At 39.0% G+C, this 21,248-nt stretch overlaps 1 protein-coding gene across 4 annotated transcripts in view; it reads right to left on the bottom strand.

Moving 5' to 3' along the window:
* The window catches only part of LOC124155565 (solute carrier family 12 member 7), a 329,089-nt gene that overhangs the window by 86,815 nt on the left and 221,026 nt on the right, over nt 1-21,248 (bottom strand). For all 4 annotated transcript variants that reach the window (XM_046529524.1, XM_046529507.1, XM_046529532.1 and 1 more), the window contains exons 2-3: nt 15,700-15,803; nt 452-605 (exon numbers count right to left, since the gene is read on the bottom strand). In XM_046529524.1, the coding sequence (XP_046385480.1) occupies nt 452-605; nt 15,700-15,803 (258 nt within the window). The remainder of the gene's footprint in view (nt 1-451; nt 606-15,699; nt 15,804-21,248) is intronic.

Here is a 21,248-nt window from a genome sequence, read left to right on the forward strand (position 1 = left end):
CTCACTAGAAAACTTGGACTTATGAAGGTCGTGTGATTCACGTTTCCGGCTCATTTGGGGACATATGTAATGCAACGGGGACGATACGAGCATGCCTTGGTTTGAGGCTAGCAACATTATGAGCAGGGGAGGGAGCAGAAGGTGGGGTGACAGTTTTTCACGGACGATAAAGAATGGGAGAGATGATCATGAGTAGCCACCAGTGTCGCCCGAGCGAAGCCAAACGAGGGAGGTCAATCGATGTCAGAGAACTAGTGAACTCTGCTACTCAGATTGTAACCAGAAACATACTGGACACCTTCATAGAAGACGTGGGGAAACAGCCCGATGCGAAAACTGATTGCTTATCTGAGATCAGATAAGCAATTTGTTTTCTATACCAACTATAAAACAGATTGAAGAGCTGACTCAACTGAACTTTTCTTAGAAATTGCTCTTCAGCGAGACTCACCGATGAGGGTGCCCATTCGGGCTCCGCCGGTGGGTGGTGGCGCCTTGCCTCCCGCTGACTGCGCGTCGGGGTCCGTTGGCGCCGGGATGGTGTTGCTGTAGTTGGCCAGCGAGTTGAGCAGCGTAGACACCCGCGGCCGGTCCTCCATCTCCTCCTGTGAGGAACAACGAACACGCTCAGACCAAGAGAAATAATACATCTAGTCCACGAAATGAAGCACTTTGGCTTGCAATTTTTTCAAACGGCATCGGTTTATTTGAATTTTTTTACAGTAGGTATCCCAAGGATCAAAATCTATATAATTCCGACGGGCAGTTTTACCATTGGGGTTGTTTCCACCCCATCATGGGGGTGGAATTTTTTTGGTAATATTTTGACAATAGAAATCGATGGAGGAACTAACTCCAAGCAAAAAATATTCTTTACATTTTTTTTGTAAAATTAATATATTTTTCGAGTTTTTTACGATTACAATTTACAGTTTTTGACGAAAAAATCAACGTTTTATTAGTTTTTTCGCAAATAACTTGAAAAATATGCATTAATAAAGAAACTGTAGATTATAAAATTGTAGCTTATAAAAAAACAAAGAAAATTATATTTTATGTTCCCTTGACAACGAATGCGAACCGAGATACGGCCTCTTAATGGATAGCTTTTGTTTTTAAGTGCCAAATTTTAGATATTAAATGTCAAATAGCGGAAAACTACAATTTTCGAGGAAAACTTGGGTCCTATTTTAAAATTATTCTTAAAAAAACTTTCTTAACACACATAACAGTCTTTAGAATGAGAATTGAGCGAATTATGATAAAAATAAATTCAGTACCTACTTTTTTCTTCGAAAAAAAAAAACAGTGAGAACAACAATCTAATTCCCACCATATCTAATATTGATCGATTTCCTTTCACATTTATCCATATTAAGGTACAATCAATGAATCATTTAAGTTTATATATTTGAAATCCTTAATTTTGAAAAATTGGAGCTAAAAGTGAAAGCGGATTTTCTACAATTTCTTTTTAAAAAATGCTCTCATTTTCAAAGTAAATCCAAAAATACTGGAAATACGAATAAATATTAGCTTAAGGAATTGTAGCATCTGTAATGTCACAGATTTTGCTTAAGTGAAGTTTAATAAATATTTATAGAGATACTTCCGTTTAAAGGCAATTTACAAGCGAGCACCACCTTATTCAATCCCCTTAAACTCACCCCCATTGAAAACCAAGGAATTAAAAGGATCTTTGAAAAAAGGAACTCGAAGCCCTTAAAAAACCTAAAAAATAATTTATAAATCAGCTATTTATCATCAAAAAAGGAGATATGTTTGAAAATGTAATCAATTTTATTTTTCTGAAAATTCAAAAATAGCATTTCAGAGAATCGTAATCTACAATATCGGTACATACTTCCTATGCTACTCGTTCGGCGCTGACATATACACTCAAACTTACTCCAAAATAAACACCCATATCCATAAGATATGTATAATGTGTGTCATCTCATGTAAGTACATGTGTGTATGTGTGCGCTCGCCCGATTGTAACGTGTGTGTGTGTGAATGCGTGTAGCGGGAAGACTGGAAGCCATGCAGTATCCGATACATTGTGTTATACATAATGTATGCATGAGAATACGTTTAATAATTTACTATTGCACCCCTTTAAAATGAACAAACCACCCGCACATGAAGAACTTCTCAAAAGGATTTTTTATAATCACATTAAAAGGTGCGCCGTTTCATGTGGCTGAAGAAAAGTGGAATTATATTGCGATTCGATTTGTTCTGTGTGCTCTGGTGAGGAATTTCCAATATAGGAGGATGACAAGGATGACGTCGACGACCAAGATAATTATTTAAATGAAGATGATTAAAATATTTATTTTTATCTGTATTTGATTAAGTTTTATTTTTGTATATGTATGTAAATATTTAGTGCATTTTTGTGTAAATAAACGTTTCTGTGTAAATTTAATTTTTTATTATTTATGTCTATTTAAGTAATTTATAAGCATTGCAATGATTATTGGGGTGGTTTTTAAGGGTTGAAAATTTGGAAAATGAAATTAGTAAATATTTTAAGCAACAGCATTCTTAAATTAGAACACTGTGACGAATAATATTTTTTTGGGTGAATAATTTTTTTACATTAATCCCTAATTAGGGTTGATTTTTTAAGGGTTGAAACATTCTGAATTAAAGTTATATGGTATGAAAAATCATTATTTAATTAATGCAAACTTAATTTTACCAAAAGAAAGCTTTAAAACGTAATATTTTAGCTTTCGGCATTTAGAGGTAGTTTTCAGCCCAAAAAAAAAAGAAAGCGCCCATCCGCATAATATAGATTTTGAAGAAGAGGGTAATGTTAGCGTAATCCCAAATTTTTGTGCAAATCGATTCAGTTTGAAAAAATTGTAAGGTTTTGCATTTCATTGATCTCCATTTCCTGGACTAATCACCATGGACATCAATGTACCAGGGGGAGTGGAGAGGAAGTTGAGGACTAGCCCCACCCCATAAATATGCAGCTCTGCTGAATGGCAAGCGGTGACAGGCAGTTAATTACGTACGAAGTTTTCTTACCTCTAGCCAAGTGTCGTGGCGACGTTTCAGATGCCTACCGCCAGTCACTTACAGCTGTCTAAGTAGTAAACATGCATGCACTAGTACTATCGTACTTATTTCATTTTTTTACTTTTACGTTTATATTAAATATAACATCGTGGGGAGTTTTTATTTGAAATTACATAATCAAACCTTACATCGACACTGTTAGGTTGGCACCAATCCACTTTCGGTGAAAGTTCAGCGATATACTGTCATGGCTAGTGTATGAATTTATTATCATAAAATCTCCCAATATTAAAATTTATCGAGATATGCTTCTCGTCATAACTAATCATAAATATAACAGTTGGGATGTGGAGAGTAGATGGTTGAAACAATATTTTTCGCCAAGTAATCCTCACTACTATATTGGCACCGATCTTCTCTATCTATCTAATGTACACCACCTGCACTCAAATTATTACCCTTCCCCACCTTCTCCCCAACGATTGCAATCTCACCTTTTCCCGTTTCCTCCCCACTCCAATCGACTTTTATTAGTTTTGTACTAATAAGGATGCAATCATGATCTGTCACCTAAGACGAAACCATTATTTGTAAGTCGGGTTGTGCCAGCCTCATATAAGTGGAGAAGCTTACGAAGTGCCAATCAACAGTTAAAAGGTATCACAGTGTAAAGCCTAAAGTTATTAGTAACAATTTATTCGCCCATATCGCACGGTTGTCTTAAACGTAGCTCAACATCAGCTCTGAAGCTAAAATACTGTGGAGTGTAGAATATCTATTCGGCAGGTGAATATATCACGTAGATTCATCATAGGGCAATCTGAATAGGTTCCCGGTTCTTGGCATCCATTAGGAGCCTAGGTAAAGGCGACCCAATCCAAGGGTTATTCGTAGGCTCCGTCTTGGAAGCCTTATTCGGACCTTAGCTGTACCTCCGAGGGATTATGCGGGTCCTCAGGAGACAGTCTCCACAAGCGCGAGGAGGCCCTCAATTTCATAACAAAGAAGCAGGAGCAATTTCCACAATTTTATATTTATTGTACGACCGGTTTCGCTTATAGCATCATCAGGTGGGTGACATTTGGCCGACGGCTATATTGTTCGCGGAAAAATGAATTCCCATGATGATGCTATAAAGCATGAATCACTCGATCATTTTATACGTCATTTCCTAGTGATCATTATCGCTATCACTAGAAGCAACTATCGCAATCACTAGAGTGATCAATCGCAAAATATCGTCGCCGGCAATTGTTTTTCGCGATCACGAACGTGATGACGATTCCCATCACTATTTTTCATCACTCGTCCGGTCGCTTTTTCCGTCGCTAAAACCGTCCCTAAAACCCCATATCAGCCAATCGGAACGCATGCCCGTATGGAGCGATTGCAGCGCAACGTTTGACAATCGTGGAAACGACATAGATAAACAAACACGCTGTATATTTTTTTATGCGGGTCCTATGACAACGAGCTGTGATATCGAAAGTGATGCGAAAGCCGACGGCGGGAGGGCCCGTGTGATTCAGAAAAATGATCTCTAGGTCGATCGCTTTTCCGGTCGAGAAAAGCGATCGCTCTAGTGATCACTTTTCGCGGCGAAAGAAAATGATCGTGTGACTTAGGCTTAAGCAAAACTGGTCGTTCAATAAATATAAAATCGTGGAAATTGCTCCTGCTTCTTTGTTATGTTCCGTTTCCATTCCATCTCGCCTGAAACCTCAGATTATACCCCTCGTTTTCAATTTAAAAATTCGTGTAATAAGGGGCACATGAATAGATTAATTCGTAGAACTCCAAGCTGCGAATCTGTATCAACATACTACTCTGCAAGCTACCTCAATGGGTGAGTGGTTGGGGGGGGGAGTTTTTAGGACACCAGCAGTTAATATTAAAAAGGCCAATGATGTGACGAATTCACGCCCAGAATCTATTTGTCCTATATTGTTCGCGGAAAAACGAATTCCCATTCCCATACATGCAACGAATTCCCAGTTAGGTATTAATTCCCTCTTAATTCAATGAAGCACGTCTTTCAACAGAGCTTCTTATAAAAAGTAACAATTTTGCGAAAATTGTTATGATTTTGGCCGACGGCTTCCATATAATTGGTAACACGGAACCATAGTGAGGGGAGTGGGGAAAGTAAAATGAGACTATATTTCCCCTCGGCCCTATTCCGCTTTTCGGATTGCCGAGGACGAGGGCAGCACATTCTGGAAGCGAATGCATCATGAGCCATATTTTGGCAGATATTACATCGGCATGATCCTTCTTTTCGGGTGTTTTGAATTACTTCAGAAGTTCTCAGTACTGCTGCTAGCTTAAGGGTGTTTGGCAGTAGGGAGTTTCCACCAACATGCAGCCCTATTAAGCGATACAATGGTCTAAATTTGCACTTCATGGTTATCGATAATAATCCGGAACACGTGCACCTGGTAAGCAGGTCTTGCTGGATCTTTTAGTGGCAGTTACGAGTAGGCTGCCTGATAAGTTCTGAGAGAAAGTTGTAGTAATTGGGTATTGTTCAGATGAAAGTTTTCCCTCGGGAGAGAGTGATATTAAATATACTTTGTATTATATATATAGTTTATGCCCACATGTTAGAGATGCAGTGATTTATGGTGGTTGTGTACACCGAAATTGTCTGTCATGAAGGGACAAGAGAAAAAAGGAGCAATCGTGGAATGAGAGTAGAAAAGATAGAGCAGTGGACGATGGCCAATGCATTGGATGGAGGTAAAAAAGGCAGGGGTCAACCATTCGATCAAATATCCATTTGGCGAGCGTCTGCAGAATGATGGAAGGTTCTTCAGAAAAATAACATGACATGTCAATCGTTCCAGTCTTCTAGTGGACACTGCTGGAGACATAAATATAAGGATATATATAAGATAGGAAAAGAAAAGCGATAGGCAGTGAGAGGTCAATATTAAGATGTTGAATATTGGAAAATATTAGGCTAGAGGTTAAATGATGGATGCTTTCATACGAAGTTTCTCTGAAGTAAAATGTACGACGAGGGAGGGTGTGGGGTGATGTGGGGCTCATAATGGGGCCCTCCTTACTGGTGGCCCATTCGGGGGTTCTCCCCTACAAAATTTTAGTAAATCGCATTCCCGCAAATGGATTTGGACGCTATTCTAGCTGTTAGAAGCTAGATAAAAGTTGATATAAATAGAAATTTCTTTAAATTTTGGTAATTTTACTGACAACAGTTAGAATTTCACAGCTTATAAAATTTAATAATTTGTTTTGGATATTTTATATATTTAGTGAATTTTTTCCTTGAAACTGGACTGAAATCTAAAAAAATCTGAAATAACGAATCTTTTCGAATAACTGTTTCAAAAAAGCATCACGTTGTATCATGTTTTATGTCATTCATGAAGATCATTCAGAAAGGATCATTTCATGGTTAATGGATTGAAGTTTGGAAGAAATTATTTAAACGAGGTATCGCGTTGAAGCGATGGTTTTTTATGCTTTATACTTTTTTATTTTCTGTCACCTTTATTTTAATTATTTTTATACCACATTTTTAAACTGAGTATGTTGTAAATAAAGCAACTGATGAAAACGTAAAATTTCGCAAAAAAATTTGTGTTCAAGTAATCTGATTCTTTTGTTTTACGCCTTTAATATGTACTTCACGACAGACGCGAGCTTTGTGGGGGCCCCCTAAGGCCCTCTGGGTCCTTGGCAATTGGCCACCTTGCCACACCGCACCTGAGCACGACTAGGTGCTTTTCCCTTGAATGATGCCCTGAAATTGCTCTCTGGTAATACGGGTCAGAATTTTTGAATGTGAAGGCTATGAAGTTATAGAGCCGGCTGGAGCAGTTCTTGAGCCGAAGTAAGACGGCTGGTGTTTGTTGATGTTTGGAGTGACAACGTAATGGACATTCACTTTAGGACATCAGCAAAGAGACCAGGGCATGCAGAAGTAGGGATGATTATAGCCCTAATGCTAGCCATGATTCCCAGATTAATGGGCCTATGAGTCAAGGGTTGCATGTAATATGAAGAAAGATTCAAAATAAATTGGAAAAAATATCTAAAGAAACTATAGTCAAGAAGGGAGACATTTACTAGGAGGAGAAATTCATTTCGGGGGTGTTCATTTGAAGGTGTTCACCTTATCTTTCAAACACTTCGTGGGTTTTTTACCCCCATTCCCTTGCTGTGGCCTCGACAGTAGCTATAGTAACAAGTTTATTTTTAAATGTTAAATAATGATGACCCGCAAACAGGGAGCATGGATGAAGATACAGAAAAAGGCGATTAAAATGTGAAGGATGATAGGAATATAATTATGCATAGTTAATTAATGGTACGCATTCAATAGGAACGGAGGGAGCGAAGAGTCAAAATAACCACCTTACATTGATAAACAGCGACAGATCCTAATCTTAAGAGGCCAGGAGCGAAGGAATGCGAGAAATATCGCTTATTTGCCTGAAACGGTCAAATATTAGAGCCCTAGGAGAGGATAGGAGAGCCCTAGGAGGAGTCTTACGGAAACTTAGCACGAAGACATCATTAAGTAAAAATACTCATTATGATAAATGCAAGCGATATCCGCAGCGGAAAGAAGGTGGCATTTCTAAATTTAACGAAGAGCTTACGGATCAAAATAAGAGAATAGTTGCTATATGAAACAATTTGAGACATATAATAGGTCTCTGGACAAAATTTTAATATCCCTTCAAATACTAACTAAAAATCGTAAAATATAGTAAAAATGTCATAAAGGCCACTTTAACGCACTTATTTCACATATTTTCTTAAGAATTTACAAAAGAAATGACCGAAACAGTTCCAAAAACACACCCACTTCAAAACGTAATTCCATTGGCCAGCCGGAAAGTGACGTCAGCTCATGCAATCGTGTGGGAAATCCAGTGGCGTTTCGCATTGTCACAAATTTCTCGGTTTATTTAACGACTTTAAGTGAGGTTTTATTTCTTATATATCTTTCGGAGGTTTTATCGTAAAAAGCAAACGCCACGGAACCTGGTTTCACCAAGGCTGACACCGGAAACTTGCCGAAAATTACAACGGCAGCAATGTTTATTTACATAAGCAACAGAAATTGCTACATTCGTGCTGAAAGCCGGGGAGTGAAGATGCATAGCTATGGAAATATAATATCACCGGCTCTTGTAAAATACATATTAAATGTGTTTATGAAATTTAACAATGAAATTACATTTAATAGGGTCGGATGAGAAGATTACGCTGACGACGCCATTGGCACTCTAAACCACATTGTCTAATCATATGTTAAGACTGCCATTGGTTGCGTGCAAATTACGCACAATCAAAACGAATGTATCGTTCGAGCTCGTGTGTGCCCCGAGCACAACCTATTATGTGGAGGCACGAGTTTTTGAGGAGGACGGTGAGGTGGAAGTTAACACAGCCTTTCTTACAATGATTGCATAGCTAGTTCTGAGAGCAGTTCAAGTATTATGTAAGTAGGGCTGGGCAAAATTGAAGTGCACTATACCTGTGACTTGGGAGTTTGAAATCTAAAACAGTATTTGAAATACTTTTTGATTAAAAAAAAAAATTTGTAAGCCGGCCGGTCGACGGCCGACAGGGGGCTTCGGTAATATTTTTACAACACCTTCCCTAGGTATTTCGCTGGAATCCTCATTCCATGGACAGGTGAAACTTATTTCAGTTCCAAAAATGTCCTCAAAAAGCAAACCACGGCATCACCTTATTCATTAATCTCCAGAATTTTCCCTACATAGTGAGCAACTGACTTTTTGCTGCTGAATCTAGCCAGAATCCAATCTCCACTTTGAATGTTATAGTCACCCAATTTGTTAAGCTTTTTCAACTCATGCTATCTTGTTTCAGGCATTAATACCATGTCGCCTACATCCTCCTCGTCAGAAGACATGATATCCAATGCCCTATCATAATCAATCAACAAACTGAAGTAAGCTGTCTTTATCAGATAAACCTTCAAAATAAGAGTTAATGAGAGGACTCTAAATAAAAGACCTAGTTTTATAAACTTCGGTGTTTTGCAACATTTATTCAAGAAAGTTTAACGCAAGAACTGCCAGACAGAAACTAAAAGTTTAACGCAAGAACTGTTAGACAGAAGCTAAAAATTCAATCCATACTTCAACCTCGTATCCTGGGGTAAGTGCGGCAGGGGGTCGCACTTACCCCAGGCAACGGGGTCGCACTTGCCCCGGAAGGTAGGAATGAATGGTTACGACGGGGAAAGTGCGACCCCCCATCTAAACTAAATATAATGACCCGAGTTCCTAATTTAAAGTAAAGCAACGAAAACCAATCCATGAAGAAGAGAAAACAAGATATAGTTCTTACCTAACACCTCTGATGCGTTGATTCAGAGGGAACTGCGGTATAGCCTCTCCTCACAACCAACTAAGACTACGAGATGAACGGACAGGTATATTTCCTAAGCATGTGGAACGAGAAATTAAGGGATAAGTATTACAAAGTCGTTGGCTCTGGTTTCACAACAATGTGTGGAATATGTTGCACGACCGCCACCTGCTTCGAGAACGGAAATACGATTTACCTGAAGGGGGGTCGCACTTACCCCGCAGTCGCACTTACCCCACCTCACCTTATGGAAACTAAGAGATCTTAAAAAATATTTAACCTGTTTTTGCTCGTAAGGATAGTTACAAATAGTACACGAAAAAGGTATGTTTTAAAAATATATATTTTATTTTTTAAAGTAAAACTTCTCAAATGTTGCTCTATATGGTTGCATTAGTCTCCTTGAGGAATACAAATTTTTCAAAAAGTGTCGGACAGAGATCCCCTCGAAGTGGATAAAGCCAGCAAGTGAAAAAACTTTCCACTGGTGAAGATGAGTAGGTATAGGATTGTGTCAAATCTGATAAACAATGCGTTAATATTAGAATTCATTTTTTTCATTCATTCACATTCGTCGGCACTTTATCATCCGAACCAATCTTCGTTCTACGTCTTGGGTGACCGTATGAAAATATTTATTTGGAGCATTTCTAGTCGTATTTCGGCATTTAGGCACAATGCAGTACTTGGAGCTATACGCTGCGACATATCGAGGAATAACTACGACACAAAAAATACGGCGTAATAACCACAATATCTCCACTGTAAACTTCAATAATGTGCACGGTCAAGGTGGTTAAGAACAATACTATTGCATGAGCTGACGTCATTCAAGATGGCGGCGGTGCGAATTACGTTTTTCCTTGATGGCTTGTGACACGTATTTTAAATGATCATAATAAAAAAATAGATGACTTTACAGCCATATTGTTATAACTTTTAGCTTAATAATTACACCTACTTTTCAGAAACGTCTTTACCTACATAGGTGTTCAGAGACCTATTGAATGAGGGAATTCAAATGAGAGTTAGTGCTTGAAATCACAAAGGAAAAGTGTGTAACTTGGAAACCCATTGTGTTTCAAGTAGATTTCAGAGACTTAATCACAAATCCCTCAGAATTTACGACGGAATTCAGTAATTATTTCATTTCAGTGTTTGAAATGGCGGAGAAAAACTTCGCAGAAGCGCAGTTCGCTTCGAAAACCCATTGGGTGGGTTAACATTGGGTTAACACTCAGCGATCATTCATTTCTCCTTTTTATCCGTGAATCAAATCTTCTCTGAAATGAGGACGCGCTCGGCCAATAAATTCCCACGTATTGACGGCACCGATGCATTTCTGGTAAACAAGTTTATTGCATCCTTATATTAACCCATGTACGTATAATCTGAGCTTCTCTCACGCTGACTTCCCATTGAATTTAAAAGAAGCCATAATCATCCCACCTCTTAAGAAAGGTGGTAAAGATAACCTGGAAAATTGTGGAACACTTTATTTCATTCACGGTGTTTAAAAAATTATTTTTAAGGCTGGTAAATAAATGATTGACTGATGAAAATTTTCAATGAAGTGGGTTTCCCGAGTCCTTTGCAATTTTTTTAAGGAGTGGTAAGAAGCTAAAAGGAGCGCTTGTTAACCATATGCAGAGTATATTAACTGCAATGAGTCTGATTAAACGGACAGCCAGCTCATTTTTAGACATTAAAAAGCCATTTGACAACTTAAATCACGTTTTATCACTGTTTGGTAAAATTTAAACATTGGAAAAAAGGCCAATGCCTTGAATTGATTAAGAAGTTATCTGAATGCCATGATTCAATGTTTTCGCTCGGAAGATAGTGCAAACGACGATAAAATTACAATGCATCGAGGGAATCTACTTGGTTCTGTTCTCTCTACAGAGTTCGTACATGATTTATGTGACAATAGATTTGTGTGCTTTTGCTAACTCACTCTGAAACATGACAAAACGGACTCTTCATGAGAAAGCTTCAACACAAAATCAGACAAAGACGTAAAATATTGCAAAAATGGTTTGATTTTGACGCTTAAATTGTAGCATACGGCATCGTTTGGGAACCCAATGAAATGAAGAAAATGAGAGCAAAATGAATCGTATTCAAAGGACGTGAATAGGTTCATTCAAGAGTTTTACGCTTCATTCACGGGAGTTTTTGAGACAAAGGTGTACCCGTGCCCATGTAGAGGCCATTGCGAGTCCACCGGTCAAAAAGAATGTTACGGCACAAAACTTCACCTTTCGAACAACGTTTGCTCTCGTACTATGCCGGAAAGAGCACACACACATTATGCACGACTCCCGCGCGGAATTCTCGCAGTAACACTCGACGACGAGAAGGACCGAATAATAGTGGACCCGAGGGCGGTAAATTGAATCCAATCTGGGAAGACGTTCCGGAGGAAGCCGAAGGGCGGAGCCACGGTCGCGGCGGCGCGCAGTGGGGCCAAACCCCACTTTAAGTGGACAAAAGTCCAAAAATGAAAGTTTGAAATGGGGTTTTTAAAATAATAGGTTGGATAATAGGATATTTGAACTGCATAACAGTGTATTTCACGGGTTGGTATGCGTGCACCTTCGCGTAGAATTAAGTGTCAAAGTGAGAGAAAAGCGAAGCACTGGTCCCGGAGTCGCAGACGCCTAAATGGACGGTCGATTTTAAACTATGATTACAGTACACTGGTCCCTTTGATTTTATTTTTTTAAATTTTCAATCAAAAGGAATAAGTATGGAAAATATAAATTTGCTTTTACTATTTAATGAATGGAACGTCGTTGATTTTTTACGATGAAAAGTTTTATTTAATTAGAGAAAAGTTATATAATCGGACGGAATCGTAACGTGATTTTTAGATATATTATTAATTGAAGAACCAGCTAAATAATGTAAAAGAAATCAACTGCCATCGAGTTGCAAAAAGAGTTTTATGATAAAAGATTAGCTATGCATGACAAGCCGAAAGGGAATCCATCCGGCCGCAATGGCCGCATAGCAACGGGTAAACTATAATATAAAGTGTCCATTAAGATATTATTATTTTGTAATAAATGAAATTTGCATGCACTATATATTTTGTCTACTCATAGATACAAGCGGTGAATTTTTCTACACAAGAGCTGAGATTTTTGAAATGTAGAGAGGCCATTCCCGAGGCTCCCTCCCTGTCGTGAATGACGTGCTCGAAAAGGTTATTTCCGTTCAACTGAGGTGTACATGCTTATTCGATTCTGGAATGCCAATTTTGTACTTTTTCACTCTCTACGCGCAATAAACCATATTCTATTGTATTTTATTTTTGAAAGTTAGAACTACCTCTTCAATGCAGTATTTTCTTTCTTTGTGTATTGGAAAATGGTACATGCAAACTTAAGAGCAAATCTTTATTTTTCGAAGGTTTTTCAAAGATATTGCTAAAATACTTTCGTAAATTTTATATCAGTTTTTTTCTGACCACTAGGATTATTAACGTGAACGTTTTTATTTTTATTATTTCAAAGTTTTATACATAATCTATTTTCACAACTAATCAATTGAATTATTAATTTTAGAATTTGAAAAGTAACTTATAAGGTACTTTTCAAATTCTGAAAGTAATAAAATTGAAAAAAATAAAAAATATTGAAAATTTAATATTGGATTTCATTAAAGCGGTCTCCAAAACATATATATGAGTATTTTAAGGTTGTTAGTAAAAGTTTTTGACTTTTGTCCGTCTAAAGTGGGGTTTGGCCCCACTGTGCGGCGGCGGGGGCGACATGCAGTGGCCGTGTAGAGATCATTAGGCGAAGAGTTGCTTAGTTTGCACAGCCAGCCGCTACTCTCCGCCCGAGGACATCTTCATTGGGTCATTTTAAACAAACCACAATATAAACAAAATACCTACTTGGAGGCTCAATAATTCAAATTGGTTCATGGCTTTGTTACTAAACACATTTTGAAAAATAGTTTTAATTACACGAGTTTTCAATAAATATTTTAGGGAAAATTATTTAACAACAAATTAAGTGTTTAAAATGGAATCATGTCTAGCTAAATAACCTCCATATATTGAATCCATACTGATATCATCCATTTGGTTTCCGATTTTCAATGGAAGTAAGCACTAGAAGAGCCCGTTCTGTTATCCAAAATCACTCGTTGCGGTCGATAATCTTAAAAAGAGGCTTCATCTTATGCACTCCGTGACACTATAAAGTGAGATTGGGACCATGCTAATGGCATCTCAGTTTATCCAGCTTTAGGTTGTATTTATAAAAAAAAACCTTCGCAATACTTTTCCATTTTGGTATTTTGACCAGCATTTTCGGAAAATTCCTTTCTGGTGGCGATTGGAGGGCGTTACCTCTGGGCGTGGGAGTGAGCAGGATGTGTGGGAGAACAGAGATTTGCATCACCCATTAAGAGTAGTCCATTGCACATCGAGGCACGCAAGCACTTTGTTTTCATTGAGAATGAGCCATTCCTTACTTCCGAGGGTTGTCTGTATTTCTGGGATACCTCCAAACGGGCTAGCCGCTGGCTACGACATAGTTGATCACTGAATAGGGATCATTTTTCCAGGTGCTGAAAGGGAAAATTGTTCCAAAGCAACAAATGGCCGTTCACAGAGGCGATCGCAGAATAGAGGTGGCCGCTAAGAGGGTTGTTTCCACATGAGATGGACCACATTTTTCCCGGTCAACCTTGGCCCTACCAGGAGCAAATGACTGCGCCCCAGCAGCTCCTTCTTTCGCGGCTGATCCCAAGTCTCCCGTATACCTAAATTACTTAACCATCCGCTATTATGCTTCGTTCCGTATTCCTTAGTCTCTTTATTTAGCACCGTTGAACTCTTATAGCTCATCAAGCTCCTGCATCACGAATCATTTCAGCAAAGACTATGATATACTTTTGGAATAGAACTATCTTCTATGTTATTTCTACTGTATTGATACCTTTTTCTCAAATTATACGCAACCAAACTCGACAAATGAGGTACCAAAATGCACAGAATTTCTCAGAGAACATGCGACGGCATATCTTACTTCCTAAATATATCTATTGTTTCATAAAATTGGTTTTTAAATAATAAAAAACGGTAAATATTCCTGACGTTAACGGCGCACAAACTGATACATTTGTTCATTTGCAACAATATCTCGCATTCTTTAAATAAATTTTATCAAAATGCGGCTGATTCCAAATTCAAGTCCCCTGTTGATACGTAAGTATGAGTCATCATGTGAGTTTAACAGAGGATAGTGTAATTACTTCCAATGTGTTCAAAGAGGTCCTCTGACCTCAATTTGTACATGAACATTCGAATTAAATTTGTACATAAGACCCTGCCTTTTTTTTACATTTTAAAATTAGAAACGCGCCTATCCCTCTGTGGACCTGCATTGAAAAGAGCGGGGGAAGCCCGCTGGGAGCGGGCGCATCACGCTCGTACTTTTTATTCTCTTTATACTGACACATCAAGCAGCGCATACACACAGCGCGCACATGCCACACCACAAGCAGACCCCTATCTTGTAGGAAATCACTTTCTAAACATGTGGAATGGCTTGAGGCGTCGTGTTAGGTATCAAACGAATTTTTAGCCCATTTGAAAGAACGTTGTACTCAGCTTATCCCATATTTGTGATCGGAGTGAAGTTGCGTAACCTTTGGCGAATATTAAGCGGATTCCCGCATTAACTAATAAAACAACATAATATACATCACACTAAAGGCCATGCTACAAGATAAATTGACGCGTACGAGTCTAAGTCTAAATACAGGTACGCGAGAAAGAACACTAAAATGCACCGTGTAACCAACCTAATTGTACGAATGCATGAACTGAAAATAGAACCTGTTCTAATAAGGTTCATGCATTCGGACATAATGTGTCTCGGTACGCCAAAATCGTTAATGAATTTAGACGTAAACTCGTACGGGTTAATGTATCGTGTGACCAGGCCTTTACGTAAGTTATTCATTTACGAAAGAAACATTTTTCGAGCATACTTTCAGTAATTATTTTCACTACATTAATAAATATAAATTTTTAATTTTTCTCCGAATCGGAATACAATTGATTCCTCAGGCTCGTAATTAATTACAGCTTCATACACTAGCCTAACGAGAGGAGCATCGATGTTCTGGAACTTCTAATGACTAATATGAATTCATTTTATTCCTCAGGCACATCATTGATTACAGATTAATACACTAGTCTATTGAGAGGAACATCAAAGTTGTGCACATGGATGGAAACACGAGGGACAGGTGGTAGGTACTCACCGAGTATAGGTAGAGGTTGGCGTCGTATCCGGAGGCGGGAGTGCCATCTCCGGACACGAACGGCTGTTGGTCGCTCGCCACGCCACCATCGCTCGCACCGCCGCCTGCCGAGCAACAACATCAAACATATCAGTGACACAACTCCATTACCAAGAAAATCCACACAATATTGAAATCAATGCTGTTAAAAGAAATATATGGGAACAAGTAAAACATGAGCGATAAGCCTAAAGTAATGATTTCCTTTTGAAAAGCCATGTCATCTCGCTGTACACAAGCACAGCAAATAATATCTGTGTTGAGTAGGCTACAGGCCCACACAATAAAGTTGAACTAGGGCTAAAATAACTTTTTCATTCACAAATGCCCTAGATACATGTGCTGTAATAATTTTCTCTTCAGGGTTCTGGACAATGTCCTCAATAAAAATAGTTCACATAAATTGCATGTTAATACTGACGTAACACTGAATGACGGGCATTCAGATGAAATATGAAGTCCTCTAAAAAAGCCATTGCGCTATGAAACCTCTAAGGATAAAAAGTAACATATTTCACCACATCACCTTATCAATATGATTCCATAATTATAACAAAGTTTTGGAGGACGTATACAACAGAAACGTACGCATTAGCATTCATGTATTGCCTCTACAACTGTATGTCAGGAATCATTTGGCATTAAATCACCAGGAGTGATAATATATGAAATAATGTCTTCAATGCAGCGAATTTTTTAGTATGATCAAATTAATTGCATTGCTAAAATCTGTTGGAAATCAGGATTGATTTTTTTCTACTAAGCTTTGCTAGGTGCGACGACAGAGGAAAAAATACATCGACAGCAAATAGAACTGTGAATAGCAAAAAAAGAAGTAAGATTCAGCGAAAATATAAATGAAAGCTTAAGAAATACTTATCCTAGCCTCTGATTGGACCGAAGTAATAAAAGAAAGCACTTAAACACCTGAGTAAGTGTGGAAGATTCATATTCAGCGGAAGCCTAAGTAGTGAGCTGACAGGGTTCCATTCGCTTCAATCGGCGGTCATAGGAAGAACCGAAGATACGCGGGAAAATGAAGTTCCGAGGGTAGTTGCCTCTCTGCTCGCGGGGAGTTCCGCAGCGCCACTGTCGCCCCTAGTGCCGCGGCCGAGAGCAAGCAACAGGTGCGCGCGCGCCTCCGCCACGTGGAAGCCACGCGGAGCGCACGCACATGCAAGCGCCCACGGATTGTCCCACATACTTTTTTTATGAGGAGGCGCGCCGCTAAAAAAAGACGATAAAAAAGGCGGAAATAAAATCCACGAAACGAGCTCACACTGAGCGCGCTGCCTACTCGACCACCAAAGGGGGAACAGCAGAATTAGAGATACGTAGTTGCCTGAGGATATTTCTTGCAAGGAGATAGCTGTGCGTGGCCCAAGTTCCTCTTCTGTGGTTCATTGTGTGTTCACAAATATGCGGTCCGAAAATGTAAGAAAACCTCACAGTTGCGCAACATCGCACGTGTGCCATTTTTCCAAGAAGTTTTTTTTTCCAAAATCTGGGTAGAAAAAAGGTCTAGTATTTATCTGAACACTTTCGTTTTTAAAAGAGGTTTGAACGTAAGACCCGAATATGACCAATGAGAATTTAAACCAAACATCACGATTTAAGTCATTCAAGGCATTCATCAGATGATAATAATCATCATCATCATTAGTCAACAATCCTAAGATTGCTTTGACGCAGCTCTCCATTTCTCTCTCCTATCCGCTAACCTTTTCATAGCAACATATTTCTCCTCTTTTACATCCATAGTATAAACTCATATAACAGTAATAGAGACTCATTAAATAATCGAAAATATATATGTCCAGTAATTAATGCATGACATTGTTCCAGAAAGGTACTCGATATAGCAAAAAAATTCTTTGAGATGGAAAATTCTATCCCCGCAAAGCGAGGATGAATTAGCATTTATTGCCTACTGTGCAACAAGATCAGCGACCTTAATGCGTTACAGGTAATCATAAAACAATATGAGTAAAAATTACTTTACCGCATCAGCGTTGGAGAGGTATTAAAAGCGGGAAAAGCGATGCGAATGGGGAGAGGTGGAGTGAGGGCGTGTCCGATGGGCGTGTGCCCCCCGCGAAAGAGAGAGCCCCCCCCCCATCTCAATTCCAATGCCGTTTACTCCAACCTCATTGCCTCCAACATGGTGGCCTGCCTTGCGTAAGAAGCTTCAAGAAGAGCAAAGAGAATGAGGGCTCAAGGGGAGCCCTTCAGGGATAAAACACACCGAGAACCAAGTCATAGACTTATACGCGCGATCACCCGGGGAGGGGCTGGAGAGGAAGGAAAAAGGAAAGAGGCATCGCCGCGATAGGAGCCCGTCGACGCCTCTGGGTTAGGATAGGATCGGAAGGGATGGGATGGGGAAAAACACCTTAACGCAATAGAAGCGAAAAGGGTCCAACTAAATAGCGAAACCAGGCAAAGCCATTACTGTTCTAGCGATTTTGGAGGATTATCCTATAAGGAAGAATAATCCATCGATCAAATCGCTAGATTTCAAGATGAGCAATGAGATGGGGGAAAAAGTCAATCGAGATTGGTGGTGATCGCAGAGGGTGCGGCACAGGCCCTGAGTCCCAGCTCATGCCTACATCCAATTCATAGACAGCACTTTTCTTACCACAAAATTATTATAAGATCCAAAATTGCACATAGGCGAGTGTACAAACAAAAACGCAAATAGGGGATGAAGCAAGGAGATGGGAGCACAAGCACATGCCGATGACACGGCGGTAACGCGAATGTTTCCACAGATGGCCGAAAACACATGGAAAAAATTGCACCTCGAACGGATTGGGAACCACGGATCTTCTCCTTTCTGCATTGGTGGGTGAAGCTGAAGTTAAAAAAAAATGGTCTGAAAAAAAACTCTAAATAATGGGAATGTTGAGAAAAACAGAAACAAACTTAAAAAAATAAATAAATTCGCAAAAAACTATCCTTATCGAGATATGGATCTACCAATTATTTTTCCCCATCGTTTCGCCCTTATAAATTCACAAAAAGAAAATGTTAATCCTCAGTTGCTTCCTTTAGAAGTAGTGGACCGAGGACTACCATTTGCCTGGCCTCGCAGTCGCCTCCGAGTGCGAAAGAAACGGAGAGAGACGAGCCCCATTCGAAACTTCGATGGAGACAATCGACGCTATGCATCTACTTTGAATCGTTGGCTAAGAGGCTTCTCGCAGCGAAATTTTGTAACGCTTCATTTCTCTCGCGAATGCCGGTTGCTTTAAAAAGGCGCACGCTGAGCCGGTGGCGATAAATCACGCGCAGGTGTGAGCAACAAGTGTTCCTGGGGAAAGAATAACAGATGATAAATATTCAAAGGTTTTTTCCCGGGCATTACGCAGGATGAATCAATCAATTCCCGACGGCTCAATTGTCAGAAACGAAAAAGGAGAGCAAATGATTCCAACACGAGCAACAAAATCAGCCATGTATGAATTAAAGGTAATAGTTAGTTCATATTACCAGCCAGTAAATGCTCCTAGAAAACATTTTCATTTTATTTTAGTATATTTCATTTCCGTTGATGATGGATCTACCATAAATTAAAGTAGCATTTTAATTTTAAAATAATTTTAGAATGAGCTTACCTAACATACCTAAAGTTCATAGATATTATTTTTACAATAACAAAATGACAAAAATCCGTCGATCCTTTGTACGTAGGAATAAAAAACTATTTGATAAATGTTGAATATTTCTCTCAGAACCTGAGAGCCTCCGACTGGAAGGTGAGGTGGGGGAGAGCGGCTCGAACGCAGAAGTGAGGTAAACTGTAGCACTGTAAAGCAGCCATTATAATTATATTTGAAAGCGCAACGCCTCGCGGTGACATATAGGGTCCATCATTAACAGCGACTCGTCTTCTACACCGATGGCTCTTTTGACTTCTTAAGTTTCTTAAATTATGGTTTGTAACATTTAAAACGTCAAGTATCTTTGAGACTTGAAAAATATATGAAAATAGACGATATATTGTGTTTATAAGGGGGTTTCTCCTGGTTTTTTGTTCATGTTTTCTCATTATAGGGAGAAATTTTTAGATACATGAGAAGTTAAACAGTTGAAAGGAGTGATAGTTAATAGCACTTAATGAGAAGTTAATCGACACTGAAAGGCCTAATGGTATCATTCTCTTACGGCCTTTCGCTCCGCTCTTGAGAGATATTTCAATGGGACTGGCTTAGAGAGCGTGGTTATTGGAGAGAAGCGAGTGAAATTGTGAATCCGCTAACCGCTCCTCTCCCAACTGCGCTACTTGCCACTTTCCTGCGCGCCACTTTGATCACGCGCCGTGGTCGGAAACAGCGACTGGCGGAAATAAAGCTGAAATCAAAGTCATAGTTCCGACACAGAAGTATAGCGTAAAAGAGTACATATATTTTCCCTGATAGAGCTTTATTATATATATGCTTTGAAAGGACGACATTCAGCGCCAGCACTTTCAGGTGTAAATATGTTTGAGTGTGTAAGTGTTCGTCCTGGGTTGCTCACTTTTCAGCTTTTTGAGTTTATGAACTTAACTTCGCGACGTAGCAACCTTTTTAATATTAAATACACTTTAATCTGCGTAATACACTCACCAATTACATTGTAATTGATATTTTTTTTTTATATCACGAGATGTGGGTCAAACCCACATCTCGTGATATAAAAAAAATAAAAAAAAATATATATAATAAGGGGTCGTGAAGTATAAAGTTTGAATTGTAATTGATGTGTAATAATAAGGAGAAATTACATTTTTTTCTTGCGAGTTATGAGTCGAGGTCTACAAAAATGCTCGTCGATGCCCCGCTGACATATTTTCATAGCTTCATAGCATGCAGTTATGGAAAGTGCTTTGTGCATAATTCATCCCCCACACTAGCTTCTATTACACGCAATAGGCCTCATTCAGTGAGGTAACCGCTGGCCGGGGGAGCCGGCCGCCGCGACTGTCGCATAAAAGAGGACGCGTCCAATGCGATTAGCAACAAAGAAGTTACGAGAGATATTGGCGTAAGAAATTAAATTTAGCGCTCGATCTTAATTTATTTCCATGCGATTAAGTTTGTGGGGAAAGATAGAGAATTTCAGGGTTCTATTTCAATACCTTATGAATTAGTGATTTTTAACCCCACACATATCACTCAAAATTGGGAATGGTAATCATGCGGCCATGAATCACCGAAGCAGCGAAAGCACGAAGATCGATTGCTTGACAGGTTGCCAAACACGAATATTTTTTGCACTCTTTTGCCATTCATTCTAGAATTCCAAGCTCTTGAAACTATAGCATAGCCCTTTTCACACATTTGCTACTGTATGCAAGTCTTTCTCTCGAAATTTTGACCCTAATCTGTCACCAATTTCAAATAATTACCTAAATATCAAAAAATAGCTAGTATTAGACGCTTAAGTAATGTTAAAGACGGCCGAAAAAGTTAGAGAAATCATAGAGGCAATTTTTCTGACACCCATCTTCCAGAAATTTGATA

This window comes from Ischnura elegans, chromosome 1, assembly GCF_921293095.1.
Source record: "Ischnura elegans chromosome 1, ioIscEleg1.1, whole genome shotgun sequence".
Lineage (NCBI taxonomy): Eukaryota > Metazoa > Arthropoda > Insecta > Odonata > Coenagrionidae > Ischnura > Ischnura elegans.